The following is a 25,663-nucleotide window of genomic DNA, read 5'->3' on the forward strand; positions in this document are numbered from 1 at the left end:
CAGCGTTGGGGAGAAAACTCACCTTTTTATTGGAGTATAGAATTGAGATGGCCATGTAAGTAAAGATCACGATAAGTGTGAACATTGTAGCAAATATTTGACTGTTTGACTCATATATTCCATGAGCAAAAAGTTATAAATATTGATATATTTCAGTTTGCGACACATTTTATACATAAACCATTGCACTTGAAATGTCTACCGTCTATTTGCTGGTGTATTTAAATAATGAGCACTGTTATTCTTAATCTGTTTAGTCTCTGACCATCGATGTTACGCAGAACCGTTGGCAATTTACTCTTAGGTTTTTATAAATCAAAAGGTCAGAGGTCACGTCTCTGTGTCATAAATCCCGAACGAGCTGCCGAGTCAATGGGCTAACTAATAAAGCGCTCCTTCAAAGCAGATGGTAATATTTGCAAAGCTTTGGCCAGACAGCCGACGCGCCTGCATGTCCTTGGTGATATCAAAGTAGCACGTGCACATCACAAGGATACTTTTTAGATCAATAGCAATCCAGATGTCTAATAAAAATGGAAATGAAAGGTGAGCATCTCAAATGTAAATATTTAAGCTTTCGTATTATTGAAGATGTTTTTTTCTAAGAATTTAACACGGCTTGTAAACCATTGGATGACATTCGTTCCAACTATGAGAGGAGAAAATACAGTAGATGCACTTGATGATATTCTTTTGATTCATCAGATATTAAATGTGTAATGGCTGCAAAAAATACTTAATGCTCGAGATGAAAATAGACTTAATGTAATATAGCAATTGTGGAAGTTTCCAAATGCGATGGAAGCAAGTGCATGCTGGTGTTTGGAGGGGGAGGGGCCTAACAGCATGGGGAGTAAAGGTATAAATGCACCCTGAATCCAGCTGGGGCAGATAGAATAACGTTGAATCACATCTGCCCAATATCTGGTTAAATGACTTTTTAGCTTCTTTTTTTTAAGATAAAAAGAAACAACGTTATCAAAGAGATACAGAACCGAAGCATTTCCTCCAAACCAAAGAAATGGATAACTGGAAGATTCATTTTGTTGTGGTAACTTTTTGTGCTTTGGTGCAAACCTATCAGGCACAGTCTGCTCCCGGGGAAGAGGAGAGGAGGTTATCTGAAGACTGGCAGGTGAGCGTCCGTGATTACGTTAACAGAAGTATGTTGATAGGCAATGTAGGAAATAATATAAAGAGAAATGTGTATTTTAAATGTTTTTTTCTGGCAGGATGAGTCAATGGAGGCCAGTCTGACCCATCCGATGGTCAGTTTGATGAAGAGATCTAAAGCCCTTCGCTTCTATGGACTCATGGGGAAACGCTCAGGTGGCCTCACTCTGCAACAACTACAAAAAACATGTCTAAAAAGTTGTTAATTTTCCTTGTATGTCTATGGTGATGAATAGAAGAAAAAAACTGGTACATGAAAATAAATACAGCTGTAACTGGTTATTTTTGTATCTCTCACAGGTATAAAGAAACCTTTCAAAGTAGACAGACGTAAGTAGCTTGATGTTGATTTCGCCTCAATCTAAATAATGTATTTATGGCCACGTTCGTTATGAAAAATAAACGAGTGCATTTTTCTCACATGTATAGGAAACAAGGGAGAGGTGTTTGTGGGTCTGATGGGGAGAAGCGTTTCCAGCGGCGGTAAAGCACAAACATCAAACAGACGTATATCCAAGTCATTTTAAAATATCAAAGCAGCTTTATTGATATTAAAAAATACCAAATACACATTTAACAGCTATGATTAAAAGTACAAGGCCCATTGAAATGTTGAGTTCAAATGTTTTATGATTCTTTTTATACAGGATCTTTAACCAGAGAAATTCCATCTGCAACAACCACTGTGATCCATGTTTCGGAGAAACCACAGAAGCAAGGTATGATTGAATCAGTATAAAAACCTGAGGTTGTTTTATTTCTATGTGCATTCTTACAGTGGCATTGTCTTCATTTTGTATTATATTCTCAGCAAATTCAAAATATCCATCATTTATATGTCCATCCCTTGGCAGGTTCATCAGAGGAATGGGTCCAATTCCTGTTTTGATGGAGCTTGAACAAAACAGAAGTACACATTATTATGATCTATACAAGTTTACACCAACCAAAGAAAATGTTACCATACATCATACTCCTGAAGATTCACCCCACCTACGGTTTCAATCCATGCTAACAATTATCGTATTCAGCCCAAACAAAAACTACCATCTTAAAAATTCACATTTCTTGAATGAAATAAAAAAATAACAGCATATAAATGCAGCTATGTCTTCTTTTTGCATGAGGAAAAGCAAACATTCATGTTATCCACCATACTGGACAATGTATCATTTAACATTCAAAGCTTATTAGATGATGGCAGTTAAAAAAAAAAGAAAAAAGAATAGGACAAAGATTCTCCACTGTTGTTTGACCATATTTAAGTTGAGAATCGTTAGACTTGGAACGCATGGAACGTAAAATATAAAAAAGTCTTTTTAAAGTTCAGTGACAAATAAAACCATGAATGAAAATAAGAAAAGAAAGAATGAACACTGGTCTTTATTGACAGTTCGTAGGTCGAGGCTACTTGTGGCTGCTGAGGCTGAGTGGAGTGCTTATGTCCCTTTGGGGGGGGTCCATTTCAGGGAGCTGGGGTCGATGGTTTTGTTGCTGTGGCCTCGCTTGATCTCCTTCGCCTTCCACTCGTCAATCAGGTCCTAGGGCGGAGAAGAGAGTTACAAATATAATACAACAATTAAATTATACAAAACACGAGTAAAGTTGAGCTCACGTCAAAACAAGTTAAAAGTTATTTATTTGACCGTGAGAAAACATTAAAACGTTTTTAAGATTTAACAATTCAATTAGATATCCGAGTTTGTCAGCGTGATGAATAAATTTAATAAAAAAGATGATGAATTTAAACCGATAAAAAGAACTACACAAGTCACTGGACTGACGTCTTACCTGTCGCTTCAACACCAAGTGCTTTCCCTTCCAATACTTCAGCATCTGAAGAGACTGCAGGGTGCTTACTATGTCCACCGGATTGACCGCCGTCTCCTGGCTGATCTCTGCGCAGCAGTAGATAATGCACCAGTGAATATGATTTGTATATGCACGCGTTGTCTTTGTTCAAGACCATCTTTGAAGGCGTAAATAAACGTTTGCCAACCAAGCCACATTTTGTATTCCATCTTAATGATGGTAGAGTAACCGTGCTCACCTTTGATGGAGATCTCCTTGCCCTGGAAAGTGCACATGTATCGGAGTAACACCTCCTTCCAGTAGCTACGGTAACTGATGAGGCCCAGGTCAGACAGAGGCCGTTCGGGTGAGCCCACCTTCTCCTCTACTTTGGACAGCAGGTAGCCTAAACAGAGCACAAGAGAGCCAGCGGGAGTGGTTAAAAACTTCATTAAAAAAAAAATTGTATTTATAATAAAAATATTGTAATAATGTAGATTTTATTCAGGTGTCAAAACCATACATACAATTAAAACAGATAAATTAGTAAAGAATAAAATAAATAAATCTGGCAATGACCCATAACAGTCTCATAAAATATCCCTGAATACCTAGACTTAGTCTTAAAGTATATTCAAAAATATTCAGCATTTTTTTGAATAATTTTGGCACAGTAAACAATCGACAAAATGAGAGAAAAAACAGAGTGAATCTACAATCAGTGAAAATAGACGTACTGAAGTCGATGAGCATCTTGCCGAAGCCCTGCCTCATGTACTGCGGCATCGTCAGGATGCAGGACACATTGTAGTTGAGGAAGGAATTCTTCTCCTGGAAGTGATATAAAAATTAAAAAAAGAACATTCCAGTTGCTTGCACCTTCGAAAAAATATAGATTACACAATATATATTTTCTTATATACTGTATACACAGCAGAAATCTCAATTATTGTTTTTTTCCTCCTCCCATTTACCTTGGAAAAGTATCCCACTAAATGGCAGCCAGTGTTGTCGGCCTCCGTCATGACGTAGAAGAGAAAAGGCTCAACGTCGTAGTACAGCGTCTTGTGGTCCAGGAAGAGCTTGGCGAGTAAACACAGGTTCTGGCAGTAGATCTAATGAAATGACTCATTAGGAAGATGTCAGCGTCTGTGACGCTTGCTTTACAGATTTATGTGTCTAGAAGATATCGACAAAAACCAGAAGGGGTAAAGATTTCAAAGTCTCCCTACCTTATTCTTTTTGCCATCAACTTCAAACACAGATATTCCCCCCTTCCTGTACACCTCGTCTCCTGGAGGATGCTTCCACACACACTTGGCCTAAAGAGACACATAATAAACACGCATATCAGCATTATTTCCTAAGCTCCCGGGGAGAATAAAATGATACTGTATATTTGATGGCCATAATGCGGTGTTAATAGGCTTGATATGCAATATGAATAAATTATATTTCCAAATGTCTGGGGAGTGTATTTGAACATTTAAAGATCTTTTTAGCTATAATGATTAGAGATGCACCGATCAGGTTTTTGGTGCCGATCACCGATAATACCGATCACCGATCACTGAAATCAGTATCTGCCGATCCGATAATACCGATCACGGTGTCGATTGAAGCATTATATTTATTGTGTAGCATTATTGCCTAGGACTATGAGGAAATACATATATAAAGCAACTCAAACATTAAAGAAATTACCGATTTCTTTAAACATTTATGACTTTTACTTTGAAAAATGTCCTAATTGACACATTAAAATTGTTTGATTGCTATTGTAGGGGATTTCAGATATGTATGGAACACATCTGCATTATTCATTTCCTGGAACTCTTGGGGAAATCTATATACAGGACTTTTTTTAACATTCAAAAGTCTGACTTATTTTTATAAACTCTTCCTTGGCACAGTAAAAATGTTTTAATGTTAGCATAATTTAAGCTAAATCTCAGGAAAGATCGATAAAGATACAAAATCAGTTCATTGTTTACTTGTATATGTTAGTGTATGATTTGTCGACATCTTATTTTGAAAAACGGATGTTGTTTCACGTGGTTCTTTCCGCTAACTTTGCAAAACCGGATGTTGTCACTTAAATCCTTCCGCTAACTTTATCAAAACCCTCGCGCGCTCCCGATCGAATGCGTTTACCGTGAACATCAGTCTATAGGGGCTCAGACATGTGAGTGTCGGCTGAGTTGACCCAGTGATTCAACTCGGGGGACGGGGACGCCGCTCGGTGGTGAGGATCCCCTCGTGGACCTCTCACTCTGCGGCCCTCGCCAGGCGCATCGTCTCCGTTGCGGTGCGCGGCGATTGAAACGTCTGATAGTTCTCGCAGATGTTACGTCATCTGATCGGCCGTTTTGAGAACGCCGATCAAAACCGATAATGGGAATATCGGCCGATATGGATCGGCGCCGATCAGATCGGTGCATCCCTAATAATGATTATGAACCATCACCGAGTTAGTCAGCTATCGTTTTCTTACAGTAGATATCTCAGGAACAGACAACAAAATTAAATATACTAATGAAAAATCAGTAATCGGCATAACATTAATGGTGTATTACGGGCCTGGAGATTTTAGTCATGACTCTCACCATATGTCGTCTGAGAATGGTCTGGCTCTTCATGTACTTGAGGCAGAATTCACAGACGTAGAGGCGACCTAGGCGTGCATACTCCTCGGGATAGGGCGAGTGGTACCAGGTGTCCAGCTCGTAGCGGCCAAACAGGATGGTCTTGATCATGTTACTGCCCTCAGTGATCTGACCCTGGATACGCAGCTTCTCCTGCAGGAGGGAAGTACACGCCGTCACTGCTGGTCTTCACATCAACCTGTATGATAAGGCTATTCAGCTGCATTTATAGAAAGCATCACAATTGACAAACTGATTCAGTATTGATGAAAAGATAAAAGATAGTAGCTAAAGACCAAAGATTCAAGTAAACCACCACATCACCTGGCGATGAAGATAGAAATAAGAATATTAAAAGAACAACACTGTTCCTGTCAATACAATCTTAAACTACTACATGGGAGTCTGTGGAGCACAGGCGGAGAGTTGGAGGACCCTGGCCGAGGCCTTTGATTGGCCGGTCTGCGTTAGTACATGGATGTTGAAATAGAAAGACTCAAGACAGAGAGTCAATGTTTTTGTATCTAACACCAAAGCAGGTAATAACACTGCAGCAAATAATCAGCCATTATTTTTTTGAATACAAAGACATTAACTAGTATTTATTATGATAACATAAATGCAGAAATGCAGAAATTAAGCAGCCATTACCAGATCTTCAGATGCACGGGCCTGGGCTTTTCTGAAGAGCTCCAGGTCATATTCACTCGTGATGTTCTCCAGCAAAGGCTCTCTGGTGTTGCCGTGTGTTTGCCGATGCTCCTGTGGACCAGACAGAGGAGTGGATATTTTACGATGCATCGCCCAATATACAAACGGAAAATGGCAAGTTCGGCGTGCCAGCAATGTACCATGTGCTTTTCTTTCTGCTCCTTCTGAAGGCCAGAGTTTCGCCCCTTCCTCATCTCAGACACCTGCTCTTTGTATCGGCTCTGTTTCAATGTTGGCGTCTGAAAATAAAAATACATAACATTTCACAATAATATCAAACCTGCACAATAACAACTAGATTTGTAAACACTATCAATTGTGCAACCCTCCATAATGTTAATATGCTTCACGTTGGAAAGTAAACATAATTCATGTGATGTCAATCATTGCAAAAGGGAGATTACCTGGTGGCGAGTTGCATGGCGCGAGTTGTTTTCTTCCTTCACCTCCTCCTCTTGTTTCTCACGGCTGACGGCTTTCACCTGAAATGAGTACGGTGCCGCTCAAACTGTTACATATTTATTAAATATTGCTACGTAACATATTATATGATACCAATTGTCAAACTTGTTTTGTTATTCTCAACCGTAACTAACAGGTAAATTACATCACCATCATCTCACTTTGCATTCATCAGCAGAAAGATTGTGGTAAAGAGGGCAACCTGATACAGCAAAATGACGTTCATGTTTTCCCGTGAGATGACCTTCGTAAATTGACAAAAAAGGAGGTAATTGACATTAGAACAAAAGATAATACATGATGTCACTGACTACAAATCAAATTCAGTATATTTAAATAGATAATCAGGGATTCCATTGATGAGCATATGTAAAACATTTCCAGAAGGGAAGAGATTTACCAAGTGAATTGCATCCTGGCGTCGGGCATTTCATGTTGAAGTTATAAGTCTCGTGACAGCGACGGCGCTTGGGTCGATGGGAGAGGTCCTTGTCCGAGTCTCCTCTGTTGGCTTGATCTTTGGCCGTGCTCTCATCGTGAGAGGCATTGGGGCTGGAGATGTCCAGCTCAGACTCAGAAGAGGGGGCATTTCCCGTAGGCGTCAATGGTGGAGATTCATCATGGTCAGCAGCTCGCTTCAAGTCCGGAGTATCTAAAGCAAAAAGGAGTCAAACCACAACGTTCATTTTACACCTGCGAGGAAGTACACTGTCAAAACGTATATTGTGTCATTATAGGATGTTAGCCAACCCTGAGAGCTTTGGCTAAGGCGAGTTGAGGCTCTGGTGAGGCGCTGTCTCTTCGGTATGTTCCCATCACTTTCCGAGCTATTGGTCTGTTCTCTTTCGGCGGAGGAGTCCGAGTCTTCAGTTCCATCTGAACCACTCCCGACCATATGTCTCTATCAGGGGGAGGAAACTTAAATGAAGCATCCTATACAAATTGTGTTACCGGTGCAATAATGTAGAAGCTGTTGGCCCCAGTGTGAGTGATGTAAAGTAGACAATAGGGGTACACAGCACATTCAATGGAGTTAGCTTACTATGAACTGTAGATTATATATTAATAAAACCAGCATCTCGGACTACGAGGTGCTATTAACGGGTTTAACCGCCGTTATTGTCCAGCTCTGGAATCAATATTTGAGAGAAAGGCCACAGACAGCTGATGGCTCACTGTTAGCATAGTTTAACAGCTGTGGCTAACGTTTTAACTATAACAGTTGTTAACAGTTAGCATTGTAATACTTTTCAGAGGGCAGCTTGTCAAATAATATCAAAGTTGCTATCCATAGTAGTGGCGACGCGACCAGGCATCAATCTTAGTTAGCATTTTAGCAACGTAATATTGTTAGCTTAGCGCCCCGGTTTTCTCGTACAGCTAGCTGTCTGTTACCAAACAGCTTGAACACATCTCCCATCTTAAAATACACTGCGTATTGCTGCTTTCCCTTCTGCGAATATTTACATATTAATTACATAATGCATGTTATGTTAGTCTCATGGTAAATTCGGCATATGTATAAACCCAAAAAAAGAAGACGAAATGTCAGTAATACCAATGTTACATTTCGACATTTGGTTTAGCTGTTCTTCACTGCCCACCAAGATGTAACGTAAATGATATTCCTTGACGTGGATCGAAATGTGGACAATAACTAAATATGACAAATGATAGTTGAGCAACCAATGTAATTGTTAAATGGTGCACGGTGGACTGAATGTGTTCATAACAAACCCCATGTTGCAGCATGCTAAATGTTCCAATTATTGAATGTAATATGGTGGAGCGTAAGCTAACGAGAAGTTAGCTAACGTTAGCTCTCGTGCGACCTACATTCGTTCCTACCTGTGGTCTGCGAGGCATTTTCAGCTTGATGTGCGGCACTTCCTGCGGGTTTGCAGTCAGAAAAGGCAGAATTTCCCAAACTTAAAAAAAAGAAGCACCGCAGAAAACTATTTATTGATTTTTTTCCAGGCAGAAGTTTAAATGTACACAGCGTTTCCCCGGGTCTCGCGGGTCTCTCGCGCCACATTCCCCTCATAGACAGGCCGGAGAACTGCATTTCCGGTGAGAACGCTCCGGCGTGTGCACCTCCAAACCAGCAGGGGGCGATCTTTCTTTTCTCGTCAATACCATTATAATACATTTGACACACTAAAGACACAAGTGGCCTTTTTTAAGCATTTAAACGTAGTTTCTTTGGCGGATGAAGTTTAAATATTTAAACGTTTTTCATGCTTCAATTAAAGAGTCAAGACAGAGTTACACCATTGATGGTCAGTCAACTCTTATTTACCATTTTCATATGAAACAAAAATGTTAACATATATCCACTTTTTGTTAAATAATCCAAATAGTTCCACGAGTAGCCTACAACCCTTACATTGTTTAACACACACACACACACACACACACACACACACACACACACATATATATATATATATATATATATATATATATATATAATATATTCGTATTTACAGTGTTCTATGATGCAAACACATAGCAGGGTAACATTAGAAGAATATTAATAAATAAATATAAATAATAATAAATAAACCTGGATATGTTAGCGACAATGGTGACGACAGGAATCTTAATATTCATATATATATATATTATATGTATATATATATGATATATATATGTGTGTGTGTGTGTGTGTGTGTGTACACAGCAATAATCAACTTGTCACTTAATCGTTGCATTGTTTAATGCAACACAGTTCATACTATAGATTAATCAAAGTAATGTGTCTGTGCAGAGTTGTTGCTGTTATCATATTTATATTTCCACCTCATTCTGCTGTTTCTTGGGCGAACACCGCAGAAGCTGCTGACCCACTGTCTCCCAGGTGGTTGCTTACTGCTGCCTTGTGATAATCCATAAATGTGTTACCTTCACATTTAGAATGCATGGTTTCTAGTTATCAGGGCGCCTTAAATGTAATTATTTCCCTTTCATAATTTATCCTGCTCTTAGTCTGGTAGACGGTAAGCTGGTTGTTGTACATCCAATATGAAAGGTGATTTCCATTTGTGTCTTTTGGGAAACAACCCAGAATAATGATCAGGTGGTCCAATAAAACCTTTTTTTTTCTCAACCAAGATCTCAAGTCACCAGCCTTTTTTAATTTCTCAACTTCCTGTTTATTGTCATATTCCTGGGCAACATACAAAGTTATTGACACATTCATCATGTTTTAAAGATCCGTCAGTTTTTTTCTTGGAGCGATGCTGCTTCGTCATAAAAGATATGTTTTCCTTTGATTCAACGAATATGGATAATAACCGTAGAAAGTGAACCCACATATCTCAGTACCTATAGAAATATAAATGGGGTTTGCGTTAATTGTAGGACTGGTGGTTCAATCATTCAAGCAAATGAAACAGATAATAAAACTCATGTATTAGAACAGGGCTATTCAACTTCAGTAGCAAGTGGGCCAAATAAGAAAATCACAGGGGGTGTGAGGGCCGCACAGAATATTGATGAGTTGTTGACGGGGGGGGGGTGCTAGTGAGAGTCGCGCGCGAGCCGAGAAGGATTGTTGACGGGGGTGCTAGTGAGAGGCGCGCGAGCCGAGAAGGATTGTTGACGGGGTGCTAGTGAGAGAGGCGCGCGAGCCGAGAAAGATTGTTGACGGGGTGCTCGTGAGGGAGGCGCGCGAGCCGAGAAGGATTGTTGACGGGGGTGCTAGTGAGAGTCGCGCGGGCCAGAGTTAAACTCAAGCGGGCCGCATGCGGCCCGCGGGCCGCTAGTTGAAGAGGCCTGTATTAGAAGATGTATTACATTTATTTTTTTACTTTTTCTGGAGGCACAATAATACCCAAATAAGGAAAATAAACACACAAAGCAGTTAATTTCTTGACCCTGTGCTGCCTGTTGCGATACCTGGAGCTTGCAGCTTCATTTTGACATTTAGCACCCACCTCATTTTCCTACAGCATTCAGTTTAACACAACAACCAACATCGTCTGAACAACAACAACAACAACACAGACTCCACGGCATCTCAGAGGCTGTGCAGGAAGTGTCGTGACTCCCACCGTGATCAGGATATTCCTAATTATTAGTCATCACCGTCACATTGTTCAAATGTAATGCTTAGTTGGCTGTAGCATCCCTCTCACACACACTCACAGTCAGATTCATAAATGTATAGATGCTGCTGCTAATGCAGCGCTACCTCGTGGCTAAACAACATGGTTACTCAGACATCATATCTAATGTGGTCGCAAAAGCACAAAGTAAATATGCTGTAATCCTTGAGCCCAGCATTTGAGAAAAAAACTCAGAGGGACAGCTAAAGCAAAACTGAATGAAGCATCTCAAATCAAAAAGTCCAGGATGTTCTGGACCAAATGTGGGGACGATTGCTCCCACTCTGTAGGAAAAGCAGCAACAAAATAACACTAATGACAAACAATTAAAAATAGAATTAAAACGACCTATAAGTGTGGCTTATATGGGTCGATTCATCTGGTCCAAGAATGACATATTTATTGTTTCCAAGACTTCCGGTTCAAAAGTGAAAGCGGAAAAAAAGAGGAACAAAAGTAATGTAATTGTGTCAAAATGCTACATTTTCAATTTTTAACAAAGACCAAACTATTGGGGATGATTACTGTAATACTTCTGCAAATACATTTTTGAATACATCCACGATTAAAAAGGAATAAAAAGGAATAAAAATGCATTCAAAAAGACAACGCACTTGAAAATGTTTTTGATTTCTTTAATTTCTTTATGTAAGAAATTAATTCCATTTTTGTTCCTCTTTTATCTTTTGGACCTTGGCGATTCGAGAATCGCCTTCCCACCCACCCTTTCTGTGAATCTCACAGAGCCCCACACCCCATTACCTCTCTTACCACACGTCGTGGTGGGGGTTTCTGTTAATTCACAGAACAAATTCCTGCTGGAAGTCACTTCTATACATAAACTCTGTTTCGGTGGTCCGTGACGTCACTAGCGACGTCACAGAACCAGAGAACATACATGTCATGTGACAATGTTTCCATGGTGACCTCGTCTGTCCGTGTAGGTTTTGTTCGTCTGTTTTTTCGTTTCATTCAAAATACGGAATACGGAAATAACGTGGTTTCTTCGTTTACCGTTTGAAACCGAAAACGGAAACACAGAAAAACACTTGTGTATTCCGTTTCTGTCTGAAACCAAAAACGATAGAACGGAAGTGCTTAAAATGAAAGTCAAAATAAAAGCCTGTGATATATATTCAGGGGTGCACATAACTGGTATGCAGGTACGCATGCGCGAAGATAATCAACAATGCGTAATGCCACTTGTGTTACTGCGCCTTTGCGTACTTGACCGATCTGATATTGATCGTCTCTACACAGCAGCATGTCATTCTGTCTCTATTGTCGCGTTAACACTTCCTGAGCTCCGCTGTGAACCAGGGTTTGTCGTTGTTATAACTCACCCTGGAGCTGGATGGAATACAGCTGTCCTCACAGAAGCTGATGTAGGAAGTTACAGCCTCTGTGTACTCATCCAGGCTGTTGGTAGCAGTCCTGAAGACATCCCAGTCAGTACAGTCCAAGCACGCCCGTAGATCCTCCAGAGCCTCACTGGTCCACTTCTTGAACTTCCTCACCACAGGTTTGCAGAGCTTTAGTCTCTGCCTGTATGAGGGGAAACAGATGAACCATGACGTGGTCAGAGTTTCCCAGTGCAGCTCGAGGGCGTGATAGGCCCTGCTGATTGTTGTGTAGCAGTGGTCCAGAATGCTCTTCTCTGGTAGGGCATTTAATTAACTGTCTATATTTAGGGAGTTCGTGGCTGAGGTTTCCTTTGTTAAAATCCCCGAGTACAATAACTAAAGAGTCCGGGAAGGTCCGCTCCACACACCGTATCTGTTCGCGAGGTCTGTTGTGCCTCGTTCACGCCTGCGCGGCATGTAAACTCCGCCAGGATGAATGAAGCGAACTCACGTGGGGAGTAGAAGGGTTTGCAGTGGATGATAAAGGATTCCAGGTCCGGCGAACAGTGCTGTAGAATCACCGTTACGTCGTTGCACCAGCCGTTGTTGAGGTAAAAGCAGATTCCTCCACCCTTTTTTTCCGGAGAGCTCCATGGTCCCCCCCCCCCCCCCCCCCCCCCCCCCCCCCCCCCCCCCCCCCCCCCCCCCCCCCCCCCCCCCCCCCCCCCCCCCCCCCCCCCCCCCCCCCCCCCCCCCCCCCCCGCCCCCCCCCCCCCCCCCCCCCCCCCCCCCCCCCCCCCCCCCCCCCCCCCCCCGGGGGGGGGGGGGGGGGGGGGGGGGGGGGGGGGGGGGGGGGGGGGGGGGGGGGGGGGGGGGGGGGGGGGGGGGGCGCGGGGGGGCGGGGGGGGGGGGGGGGGGGGGGTGGGGGGGGGGGGGGGGGGGGGGGGGGGGGGGGGGGGTTTTCTTGGAGCTAGATGTTGCTTTAATACTAAAAAGATATGTTTTCCCTTTGATTCAACGTGAATATGGATAATAAATCAGAGAAAGTGAACCCACATATCTCAGTACCTATAGAAATATAAATGGGGTTTATGCTAATTGTGGGGTGGACTGTGTTCTGTTCAATCATTCGAGCAAATGAAACGGATAATAAAACTCATGTATTAGAAGATGTATTACATTTCTTTTTTTACTTTTTCTGGAGGCACAATAATACCCAAATAAGGAAAATAAACACACAAAGCAGTTAATTTCTTGACCCTGTGCTGCCTGTTGCGATACCTGGAGCTTGCAGCTTCATTTTGACATTTAGCACCCACCTCATTTTCCTACAGCATTCAGTTTAACACAACAACCAACATCGTCTGAACAACAACAACAACACAGACTCCACGGCATCTCAGAGGCTGTGCAGGAAGTGTCGTGACTCCCACCGTGACCAGGATATTCCTAATTATTAGTCATCACCGTCACATTGTTCAAATGTAATGCTTAGTTGGCTGTAGCATCCCTCTCACACACACTCACAGTCAGATTCATAAATGTATAGATGCTGCTGCTAATGCAGCGCTACCTCGTGGCTAAACAACATGGTTACTCAGACATCATATCTAATGTGGTCGCAAAAGCACAAAGTAAATATGCTGTAATCCTTGAGCCCAGCATTTGAGAAAAAAACTCAGAGGGACAGCTAAAGCAAAACTGAATGAAGCATCTCAAATCAAAAAGTCCAGGATGTTCTGGACCAAATGTGGGGACGATTGCTCCCACTCTGTAGGAAAAGCAGCAACAAAATAACACTAATGACAAACAATTAAAAATAGAATTAAAACGACCTATAAGTGTGGCTTATATGGGTCGATTCATCTGGTCCAAGAATGACATATTTATTGTTTCCAAGACTTCCGGTTCAAAAGTGAAAGCGGAAAAAAAGAGGAACAAAAGTAATGTAATTGTGTCAAAATGCTACATTTTCAATTTTTAACAAAGACCAAACTATTGGGGATGATTACTGTAATACTTCTGCAAATACATTTTTGAATACATCCACGATTAAAAAGGAATAAAAAGGAATAAAAATGCATTCAAAAAGACAACGCACTTGAAAATGTTTTTGATTTCTTTAATTTCTTTATGTAAGAAATTAATTCCATTTTTGTTCCTCTTTTATCTTTTGGACCTTGGCGATTCGAGAATCGCCTTCCCACCCACCCTTTCTGTGAATCTCACAGAGCCCCACACCCCATTACCTCTCTTACCACACGTCGTGGTGGGGGTTTCTGTTAATTCACAGAACAAATTCCTGCTGGAAGTCACTTCTATACATAAACTCTGTTTCGGTGGTCCGTGACGTCACTAGCGACGTCACAGAACCAGAGAACATACATGTCATGTGACAATGTTTCCATGGTGACCTCGTCTGTCCGTGTAGGTTTTGTTCGTCTGTTTTTTCGTTTCATTCAAAATACGGAATACGGAAATAACGTGGTTTCTTCGTTTACCGTTTGAAACCAAAAACGGAAACACAGAAAAACACTTGTGTATTCCGTTTCTGTCTGAAACCAAAAACGATAGAACGGAAGTGCTTAAAATGAAAGTCAAAATAAAAGCCTGTGATATATATTCAGGGGTGCACATAACTGGTATGCAGGTACGCATGCGCGAAGATAATCAACAATGCGTAATGCCACTTGTGTTACTTCGCGCCTTTGCGTACTTGACCGATCTGATATTGATCGTCTCTACACAGCAGCATGTCATTCTGTCTCTATTGTCGCGTTAACACTTCTCGGCTTTCTGTCTCGCGCGCCGCAGAGCTCCGCTGCCGGCGTGTGCGCGCACATCGGGACGGAGAAAAAAAAAAGGTCACTATATATATAATGTAAATGCAAATTGTAAATTCAGCCTCCTCTACAGTGACAGTAGAGACACAGTCCAACACAAATAGGAGTACAATTTACATCATATGTTTAATAATTTATATGGTTCTAAATGCTGTTTCTACATTTTCAGGGACACCTCAGATTACCCTGCTCTGTTTTTTGTCTCCCTGCACCCGCTTTCACCCTCTTAGCACCCAGGGTCGGGGGTGGCTGAAGGATTGGAGATCCAGAGAATACATTTGTTTTCCAGAGAGTTCCACTGGTAGACTAATAAGGGAAGGGTCTGTGGCAGCCACGTCTCCAAGCAGCTGATACAAACTGCTCTATATATAGCCTGCAGGCCTCGTCACTGCATTAGAACACACAGTCCAAACGAACAAGCCACATGCCTTTTGCTTTCTGTAACTTAAATAGGAAAGTAGTTTTTGTCAGAGTACTGCAGCAAGATCTAGAATGAACAAGCCTAAAATTGTTAGACCAGAGGAGAGGTAAGTGATACCAGTACTAACATCCTTATTTTACTAATCCTAATATATGATCATATATTTTATTCCTAAGAATAACAGTTGATCTGTGTCTTAACAGTCAGCCAGCACATGCACTGTGGTTTGACAGAAAGAAATATGTAACCATCAACTTCATAGTTCACCGACCTAAAGAAGTCCAGGTTGACATCCAGCCAGATAAAATGATCTTATGGTGAGTTTACTTCTGTTTCTCTGTTCTCTATCTTTCTATCTCTGTCTCAAGCAACATACTTTTGCAACAGCGTTTGTCAAAAACATTGTGGCCAGACAATAACATTAAGCAAATTGTATATATTTTTTAACTATATTGTTCCCTTCACAACAGCTGCAAAAATGACACAGATGACGTGATTTACAACGAGCTGCACTTCTACGAGAATGTTCAAATTCATGTAAGCATCCGATTTCTTGCCAATATGAGACCTGTCATGACTTGTCACGGTTGTCGTCGCGAGAGAGGACCCAAATGCCGACATTTACTGAACAAACTAATATTTACTTCCAATACTTCCAAAGACCAGACAGGAACGACAAAAACTCGGCCCAAACAGTACGAAGCCACACTGGGAATGAGACGAACAGGGATTACATACACAGGCAGGCGGAGGTGATTGGACAACGGGGAACGAGACACAGGTGAACACAATGAGGGCAGGACCAGCAATCACACACAAGAAACTATCAGGGCCAGGGCAGACAATCACAGGGAGACAGAAGACACAAAACGAGACACAAACTACAGATCATGACAGTACCCCCCTCCCCCAGGGACGAATTCCAGACATCCCAAGCGTTCCACACGGGTGGGTGGAGGGGAGCCGGAGGAGGGACCAAGGCTGCAGAAGTAGTCCGGGGGGAGGGCCGCAGGACAATCACCAGACCAAAGGGCGCGCTCTGGAGGACGGGCCGGAGGACATGAGCGGGGAGCGGGCTCAGGAGAGGAAGTCACAGGGGTACCGGGGTCTGGGGATGGGGGCTCCGTGGGACCAGGACCGGGCAACGAGACATGGGGAACTGTGACTGGACGGGTCACGGGGAACTGGGGCTGGGCGGTACGGCGGCGGGATGGAGAGAACCGGGGCCGGGCAGGATGGAGGCGGAACACAGGGGACTGGAACATCGGGGGCTGGAGCCGGTGACGGAACACCGGGGACTGGAACCGGAACATCGTGGACTGGAACCGGTGACGGAACACCGGGGACTGGAACCGGTGATGGAACTCCGGGGACTGGAACCTCGGAGGCTGGAGCCTGTGACGGAACTCCGGGGACTGGAACCTCGGGGTCTAGAACCGGAACATCGGGGACAGGAACCGCCAACATTGACTGCAGGGCCTGGAGGGACTCCCACATCTCCTCAAGAAGAACATGAGCGTTAGCTGGCCAGGCAGGAACCGTGCAGCGGAAACTGAAGGCTGGGTCCATTATTGGTGGCTTCGTTCTGTCATGACTTGTCACGGTTGTCGCCGCGAGAGAGGACCCAAATGCCGACATTTACTGAACAAACTATTATTTACTTCCAAAGACCAGACAGGAACGACAAAAACTCGGACCAAACAGTACGAAGCCACACTAGAAATGAGACGAACAGGGTTTATATACACAGGCAGGCGGAGGTGATTGGACAACGGGGAACGAGACACAGGTGGACACAATGAGGGCGGGGCCAGCAATCACACAGAAGGAAACTATCAGGGCCAGGGCAAACAATCACAGGGAGACAGACGACACAAGGACTTCAAAACAAGACACAAAACGAGACACAAACTACAGATCATGACAAGACCAATGGATTAAAACTGATGATACATGTTGTACGTTGAGTTGTACAGTCAGTGTGATGCAAACAAATGATAAATTAGTTTTTCTTCCTTTCTGATAACTCTTCGAAGGACTCCAGAGAAAGAGTCTACGACCGTACCATCAATATCTTGCTAAGGAAGGTGAAGCCTGATTATTCATGGCCTTATCTCCAGAAGGATCTGGCTAAGGTAAGTGTGTGTGCGTGTGTGTGTGTGTGTGTGTGTGTGTGTGTGTGTGTGTGCACGCTTAAATTGGTGAGTAACAAGGTTTTCTAAAGTTATCTTATGAATTCCATGTGCATTTCTTAAGAGTCTGGATTCTTTAGAAATTGTGAAATATTTTAAGAAATATGTATTATATTTAGGAAATATTTCTTATATTTCTCATCACAATGTTTGCAAATGAAGAGAAACTACAGTACATAAGGTGCCGACCCCTGTTCTAAATTAGAAACATGGGTTTGACTTCCGATATTTCAAAGGTTAAATGAAACTTCAACATTAAGTATATGGTTATGAATTATAAGTGTGTTTTTCCTTCTCTTTGCAGCCCAGCTGGATTTCCGTAGACTTTGATAACTGGAGGGACTGGGAGCATGAAGAAGACGAGGGAAAGGAGGAGTTTGATAGATACATGGATGTGAGTAAAGGCAATTTGTCCAGTTATAAAATCAACTAAATAATTATCATGTTAAAGAGTTTAGGACACCTTACCTGTACTTTCTAATATTGACTTCCTCTGAGTTTTTGTGTGTAACACTTGGGTTTTTCTCTTTCAGATAATGAAAGACATTTCTGCCAATAAAGGAAAAGCACCAGATATGGGTGATCTTGACGTAAGTGCAGTTCTGGTAGTTTGGGAGGTTACTTCTAAAATATAATATTAATTATTTCCATTTCATCATTTCAATTTTGACATCAACGACTTTCTTCCTTCTTCTTTGGCAGTCTGACTGAGACTCACAGTAACCTGTCTCCTGTGTTGGAGGACACTACAACTGTATATGATGCTGACAACAGTGCAATGTTGATAAGATTTGTAATGTTTGCATATGATGTGAAATGTTATTGTCCAAAATACATATCTTATGTGTGATGTTTTCTATGGAATTATTTTTTGACAGATTATTTGTCCACTGTCGATGTAAATTTTAACAAAAAATAAGTTTAGCAACTAGCGTTTGAAAGGCATTATGATATGTTGCACATAGGATCATATATGCTATGTTACTAAGCTGTTACCGATAAATGAAAGGCTTCATATTGGATTATGGGGATGGGCGGTTGTTTGATTCACTCACTCCAGAAAATGGCATTAAATCAAAAATAAGTATGCAAGGTTCATTCCTTATTTTATTTTGAGTACACGTTTTACCTGCTTATATATCAGCAGACAATTGGTCTTCTATTGACTGTTGGTGAAACTAATGGTGTGCATGTTCTAGCACATGCTTTACAAACCTATATCAGTTGAGTGCATTTAATTATTATCTTATTTATGTACCCTCGTGACAAAGTCTATGTCCTTAATTTTTCTCCAAAAACAAAACAACTTTAAAATGCCTTTTGCGTGTATATGGCGTTTTAAAAAGCATGAAGTCATGTAAAAAGAAATACCAGTCGAAGCCGGTCTAACAATTTAGTGTGTATTTTTGCTGGGTTCCTGCTCACATGGGTGTTGAGGGAAATGAGAGAGCGGACAGGATCGCTAAGAAAGCGCTTAAATTCAGGAAGGAGGAAATACTGAGTATTCCGTTTGGGAAAGGGGAAGCAAAAGTAGTTATTAGAGATTACGCAATGTCATTAAGTGCCACTCCACGCTCGCAGCCAGTGGTGTAGTCCAGGGTATACACCGGTATACGGCGTATACCCACTTATTTTTCAGTCAGCATTGCGTATACCCACTTCTCAATCACCGCTGGTGCCTGGTGCGCATTATTTATAAAACAGGGCGTTTATCCTTTGCTGTATGGCAGGGCTCTTCAATAGGCGTCCCGTGGGCCGAATCCTGTCCCCGAGCTGCTTTAGGACTGGCCCCCGGAGTGTGCTCCAGTAAAAATTCTCACTAGCCTCAACAACTTTCCTTTGCGCGAGTATAGGCTGCACTTCTCCAGGGACCACTACACCACTGCTCGCAGCTACAGTATAAGGGTAGCTTTTTTATGTAGCTTTTTGGTGTTGTCAACAATATTGTATTCGATCACACGTACTCCACATTTGCAGTCCCCCAAAACAAAAGTAAATGACTGCACGCGCACCCCCCCCCCCCCCCCCCCCCCAAAAAAGCCGACAAACAGCTGTTAAGCGATAACATGGCGAGGCGCCGCGTTCAATCCCCGCGCTCCTTCACCCTAGTCCGGTCGGTGCTGGGCCAGTTCAGTGTTCCTGCGCAGTCTTCTATTAGTGATCCTGCCCGTTGGTATGAATCCAAAATAGAAACAGTCGCCGGATTGCTGCAGTTCTGAGTCCGCTCAACAAGTCCGCCGCCTGTCAGCGCGCTCCAAACAAACAAAAAACTCGCGTCATCTCCCCCTCGTCACCTTTTATAACCCGTGACACGTACAAATAATAATAATAATAATAATATAATACAGGACAACACATGATCCCAACTCAATACAAGTGTATGCGAGGCTGCATCTATCGTCACTGGGTATTTACGACACTGAAGTCGAAACCTAAATACCTAAAAACCTGAAGGGGGCGCCAAAAGTGAAAAACTACATAGTGGGGCTTTAACACATGATTCAAAACACGCTCAGTGCAGCCAAACACTATGCACAACCCTCACTGAGATAACACCTACTGTCACCCAGAATACACTGAGAGTAAAAACACTAGCATCAAACACCAATACAGAAAATACTAACTTTTCATCTTTACAGTTTGAACAATTTCAGTGACTTCAAACAAAGTAACATTTTCTTCAAAGAAAAGAGAGACATTCTTTCACATGATTTATTTAATTTTTTAGAACATAACTTCTTTAAGGTAAATGAAAATGAGCAGTTTTCTTCAATAGTCTGTAGTAATTTACGGAATTACAGTAATGAGAAAAAAAAGGTAGAAACTAAAAGTTCATACTGTAATTCGAACAAATAATTGAGGGGCTAATACTGCCTCTCTCTAGCATCAGGCCACATGTTGTCATCAACATCACATCTAATGTTCTCTCTTGCCATGCACCTGGGGAAGAACCTTCTGGAGGGCCTTATCCATCCCTGGCAGTGCTCTGGACTCGTGTCCTCACAAAAGAGACATTTGGTCATGTGGGTGGTGACCAAACACTTTTGTTGCACCCTCAACCCTGCCTCTCTCAATGAGAGACCATGGTTCATGACATGCTCTATAAGTGTAGCCCTTATTTCATCTAAAATAACAGCTCTTTGTCTTACTCCACGCATCCGCCCTCTCCCTGCCACCCTTCTCCCTCCACGAACCCGTCTTCCTTATTCCATTTCCAAAATGAGTCTTTCTGAGCTCTACCTATATATACTGTAATATATATATCTATATATGTGTGTGTGTTCACTAACAAGTCTAAAACAAGACACCTGCTTAGCCTTTCAGCTGAAATTGCAATCAGCAGTGTTTGAGAGGCACCAGGCTGAACTCTATTCCGTTTTGAATGTGTGGTTCACAGTTTGGACAGCAGTGTGTTAGCATTTGAACAAAGTGCTGTAAATCCACAGTGTTGTGCAGGTTGTGGTTAAAGTCACGGGATAAGTGTGTAGAGTTTTGAAAACTGTGTTCAAGCAATGAAAAACAAACTAGAGTTTGGTCCACATGAACTGCTGCTGTGCAGACTGTAGTTAGAGTTTTGCACATGTGACTCCAGTTGTGCCCACTGTCGTTTAGCAAACGAAAAAAACTGTAATACAGTTATACATGAATCTGCACACTCCGGTACAGTAGGTGGCGGTATGCACCTAGGCAAGTTGGTTGCGATCCGCCATTCAAATTTAAAGAAGAAGAAGAAGAAGCCGGTCTAACCAAGTTTGGACTACATTGCTTGCCGTACTATACTGACTAGCTTAACATGTGTGCCGGTTAGACTGTTTCCTTAAAATATCCCCCAGAATGGCTTTTCAGTGTCAACGAGACTGCTATATGAAAGAGGTATGAAGCGGTTTTATAATAATTCATCAGCGCTGCACTATTTAATAGCGCGCAAAACACCACGTTACCATTTTAGCTCTGCTGAGAGGGTTAGCATGGTTGCTAACTACAGTAGAAGCACAGTCTTAACTATGGGAACACGAGCCAGTCACCCACTAACTCACGTTACTATCACATTTAGTTTAGGGCATTGCACGTTTGGTATTTGTTAAGTTGCATAATGTAACGTAAACACGTCAGAGTAGCCCATTGTGGACTCAAAGCTAGGCCATCGCTATGTTGTCAAAATGCAACGTCAGGGTTTTGTAATTTAACGCTCTAGCGTTATGTAATAATTCACACAGTAGCTCGCGGTTAAATGGACGCATTTATTATTCTGGTTTGTTTTGTTCAAAGACTTTACTAAAGGTTTATAATCAGACATCTGATCGATCATTGCCTGACTCCCTCCCCCTGAAGGTTGTTTACATGTCCTCGTGGTTTTCCTTGTAGTTTGTGACCTCGGTAGTGTCCTGCTGCCCAGCTGAGCTCAAACATGAAGTCAATGGAAAGAAAGAAAAACTCAAGGGCTTCAATGTGAAGCTCCAAGACACCATCTTGTTTCCTGAAGGAGGCGGCCAAGTAAGACTTTTCTATATCAGCTGTAAGTGTTTCGTATCAGAAGTATTTAACAAGCCACACTACATGTCACTGTTGTCCTCCTTCAGCCAGATGACCACGGGCTGATTGGAGATGTCCCAGTCTTGAGGGTGACGAGGCAGGGACCTGACGCCGTGCACTTTGTGAGCTCACCTCTGGAGGTGGGTCAGGAGGTGCAGGTGAAGGTGGACTGGGAAAGGAGGTTTGACCACATGCAGCAACACTCAGGTGAGTATCTGAACGCCAATGGTCAGGGACTGTTGTCTCTCACATTGATATAACACACTTGCTCTAAGCTGCAATTGTTTTTTTCCTGTTCCACAGGTCAACATTTGATCTCGGTTTTGGCAGAGAACCTTTTTGGATACGAGACCACATCCTGGTATATTACCGCTGCACTGCGTTATTTCCCTGTAACTATAAAAACCTGTGAATTTATAGCTCTTCTGTTTTTCTTTTGTTTCTCAGGGAACTGGGGCGTCAGAGAGGGGTCATTGAACTGGACACTCCCTCTGTGAAGCCTGCCCAGCTCCAGGCTCTGGAGGAAGCCTTAAACGAAAAGATCAGACTCCATATCCCCGTCACCGTTCAGCTCCTCTCTAGAGATGATCCTTCTGTGGAAAAGGTGCATTTACTGATATTACTGCTGCTAAAGTATGGCCCTCTTACTGCGCGATCGATTCAGGTTTTAGATATTATTTCGATAATATTTTTCTTTTGACTGTACGACATCTATTAAAAATAGATTTTACTTCAGTCTATCACATGAGGCGTGTGTGTGTGTGTTTTGATTTTATATCTACAAGGTGAGGAGTCGGGGGCTTCCAGACGACCTTGCATGGCCGATAAGGATCATCGATATCGAGGGTGTTGATGCCAACATGTGCTGCGGAACCCATGTGTCCAACCTCAGTCACTTACAGGTTTAACTTCCCACACGCACACTTAAATTGGCCTCATCTGACTTATACAATACTTTTTTACATATATTATATACAATCCAAACATGGATCCATGTCATATTTGTAACATTTCTCTTTATCTGAATTTTAGGTTATAAAGCTACAGGGAACTGAGAAAGGAAAGAAAAACAAAACAAACCTGATCTTCCTGGTAGGAAACAGGGTTTTGAAGTATGCCGAGAAAAGCCACAGCACAGAGCGATCACTGGTGGCTCTCCTGAAGTAAGTCTGACTCATCGAAATATCACTATTATGAGTGCAGTTCATTCTTGGGAATTTTATGATGGGGAGAAAAGAAAAAAAACTTTTGTTCAACAGTAATGGACCCAATGAGCACGTTCAGGTCGTTGAGAAGTTGCAGAAGTCTGTTAAACTACTACAAAAAGTAAGAACATTTCATCAGTGATTTCTAACTGGATATGTGTGTGTTTGCTGCTGCATAACACACTGCACAAAAGGGCTCTAACTTTCATAAACATGTCTTGGGCAGACTAACGTGAGCCTGCTACGAGACATGGCCGTCCTCATCACCGAGAACTTTAAGAACAACCCCCAAAGAGGAAACTTCTTCAGCTTCCACAAGTAAGAGAGGGCTTGTCGGTGAATTCAGCATTAATGTTTAAAATCCATCTTTAGAAGTATTAAATAGTCTTTCTTTCTACAGGAAAGGCGGCGACCATGAGTTTATGAATATTATTGCCAATGAAATAAACATTGAGGTAAGTTTATGACTCGACTGCTCACTTCTTGGTATTAGCTGTTAAATGTTTTTGTTAACTTTAATTTGCTCTTAGGAAACTTTGGTTTTCCTGACTGTTGGAGAGGAGAAGGGGCCCGCTTTGTTTCTCCTGGCTGGACCCAGTGGACAAGTGGCTGAGATGGGCCCGCGGTAAGACTCCACCACATTCATTTAGGCTCCGCCTTTAATTTAAGATGGCACTATAGGATGTGTTCTGTGCTCCCCAGGGTGTTGGAGATGCTCCAAGGGAAGGGGGCCGGAAAAAATGGACGTTTCCAAGGAAAAGTCAACAGCTTGGCTCGGAGAGGGGAGGTGGAGGCTCTCCTGCAGCAGCACTGCAAACATCACACATCAGAGGAATAATAGACTCAATGTTTCATGACAAAAACATATTTCTTTAGGCAATAATGATAGCTAATTTCTGTGATAATGTTCATTACTGGATCTTCTGTACATATGATTCTCACGTGCAGTTTTTATTGATTTAGAAATAGTCTGTCAAATCTCATTGCCAGTCTCATTAAGTCCTTTTGTATGTGGAGTCCGTATTAAATGTCTAGCTCAAGGCACCTCAATGTTTAATTTAACAGACGATTAAACTTGTTTTTTTATTAAATTGCTGCTGCTCATATTGTTCAGCTTATTAGACAATAGACACCAGTTTAATTATTATTTATTTAAAAGACTTGTGAAAATGTAATATACAAAAGACGGACACGGTAAACACGAGTAAAGTCTTAATTTGTTTTTGGCACGATTACGTTGACTAGAAACTCTTGTATGTTGTAATGCAACAGTCCTGTAATAAATACAGTGGTGAAACTTTTTTCATAGTAATCATTTCAAATTGCTGTTAATCACCAAATTTACATTTAAGTTACCAAAATAGTAGAAACACCTGACCTTAATGTGCAATCGCATACATATAAACCCAAGTGCTGAAATTCTTGCACTCACTTTTACCATCAAATGAACAATTAAGAGTCGATTACAGGACGGTTGTCATTAAACTATACAATGGGTTCTAGGGGTGTGTGTGTGTTAGAAATCAGTGTTGGAAACATTACAAGTGTATTGCTAAAGAATCTCAGTTTAGCGGTGTAGAATAAGTGCTCATAGTAAAATATAAGAGTGCAATTGTGCAAGCGCCCCATCCCATTTAGATCTTTATAAAATACTAGAGGCAGTACAAAAAGAGATTGCGAGATTGTTTGGCAGTAGACGTGGACGGTTAGTGTGACCATCCTGTCGACTTTGAGTCCACCGCTCCGGGTTATTGTAGTGGTCTCACGATCTTCATTGAGATGTAGTTCTGTAAAAAGGCCAAAAAAGAACAATCTAGTTACTGATGCTCATGAAGCACACAACTTCACATCACCTGCCACGTTACGGTGAACGTGTGTGTGTGTGTGTGTGTGTGTGTGTGAGACCACTGCATGCACTTGAGTTCTACCAGCTCGATATAATAGTCAGATCATCGTCCGTCCTTACCGGTAAAGAGTACAACAGGATGGCGAGGAAGAGCACCACTATGGTGAGGAGGATGAGTCCGATGAAGAGGCACCGGAACCTTCTCCACACGATGAACTTCATGGTCTTGCATGGGTTGGTGAACCAGAAGAAGGACGTTTCTGGGCGACTGAGGGTCGTGGGAAAATGAAAGACGGGGTGAAATTTGATATTTTGCTTCCAAAAAAAAAAGTCTGATATTTTAATAAGGTAAGAAACATGATCAAGATACATTTTTAATCTGCAGGATG

General features: G+C 42.1%; 3 protein-coding genes across 7 annotated transcripts in view; 1 reads left to right on the plus strand and 2 right to left on the minus strand.

Annotated features, from left to right (window-relative positions):
• Nucleotides 1-1,691: 1,691 nt before the first annotated feature.
• kat7b (K(lysine) acetyltransferase 7b) lies at nt 1,692-8,794 on the minus strand. The gene is made up of 14 exons (XM_056429519.1): nt 8,631-8,794; nt 7,533-7,683; nt 7,183-7,434; nt 6,944-7,026; nt 6,725-6,802; nt 6,461-6,559; nt 6,261-6,371; nt 5,571-5,762; nt 4,197-4,286; nt 3,939-4,079; nt 3,702-3,795; nt 3,224-3,370; nt 2,965-3,071; nt 1,692-2,714 (listed from the first exon to the last, which is right to left on the minus strand). The coding sequence occupies exons 1-14, from the start codon at nt 8,646-8,648 to the stop codon at nt 2,613-2,615; spliced, it is 1,665 nt and encodes a 554-aa protein (XP_056285494.1). The 5' UTR covers nt 8,649-8,794; the 3' UTR covers nt 1,692-2,612.
• A 6,670-nt stretch (nt 8,795-15,464) lies between these two features.
• Nucleotides 15,465-24,729, plus strand: LOC130204125 (alanyl-tRNA editing protein Aarsd1-like). Of its 3 annotated transcripts, XM_056430663.1 has the most exons (17): nt 15,465-15,604; nt 15,702-15,815; nt 15,969-16,035; nt 17,535-17,633; nt 17,995-18,084; nt 18,224-18,280; nt 22,056-22,184; nt 22,271-22,430; nt 22,527-22,584; nt 22,671-22,827; nt 23,009-23,125; nt 23,256-23,386; nt 23,483-23,549; nt 23,655-23,746; nt 23,829-23,883; nt 23,959-24,053; nt 24,131-24,729. In XM_056430663.1, the coding sequence occupies exons 1-17, from the start codon at nt 15,570-15,572 to the stop codon at nt 24,264-24,266; spliced, it is 1,659 nt and encodes a 552-aa protein (XP_056286638.1). In that variant the 5' UTR covers nt 15,465-15,569; the 3' UTR covers nt 24,267-24,729. The 3 variants fall into 3 exon arrangements, with proteins under 3 accessions (XP_056286638.1, XP_056286637.1, XP_056286636.1); XM_056430661.1 differs by lacking the exons at nt 15,465-15,604; nt 15,702-15,815; nt 15,969-16,035; ... (1 more) ...; nt 17,995-18,084; nt 18,224-18,280 and adding an exon at nt 21,458-21,563; XM_056430662.1 differs by lacking the exons at nt 22,056-22,184; nt 22,271-22,430; nt 22,527-22,584; ... (6 more) ...; nt 23,959-24,053; nt 24,131-24,729 and adding an exon at nt 18,393-18,540 and having other exon boundaries at nt 15,471-15,604.
• Nucleotides 24,561-25,663, minus strand: part of LOC130204122 (myoferlin-like) — a 29,095-nt gene continuing 27,992 nt past the window's right edge. For all 3 annotated transcript variants that reach the window (XM_056430653.1, XM_056430651.1, XM_056430652.1), the window contains 2 exons: nt 25,395-25,542; nt 24,561-25,215 (listed from right to left, as the gene is read on the minus strand). In XM_056430653.1, coding sequence (XP_056286628.1) covers nt 25,177-25,215; nt 25,395-25,542 — 187 coding nt within the window. In that variant the 3' untranslated portion in view covers nt 24,561-25,176. The remainder of the gene's footprint in view (nt 25,216-25,394; nt 25,543-25,663) is intronic.

This window comes from Pseudoliparis swirei, chromosome 13 (genome assembly GCF_029220125.1).
Source record: "Pseudoliparis swirei isolate HS2019 ecotype Mariana Trench chromosome 13, NWPU_hadal_v1, whole genome shotgun sequence".
Taxonomy (NCBI): Eukaryota; Metazoa; Chordata; class Actinopteri; order Perciformes; family Liparidae; genus Pseudoliparis; species Pseudoliparis swirei.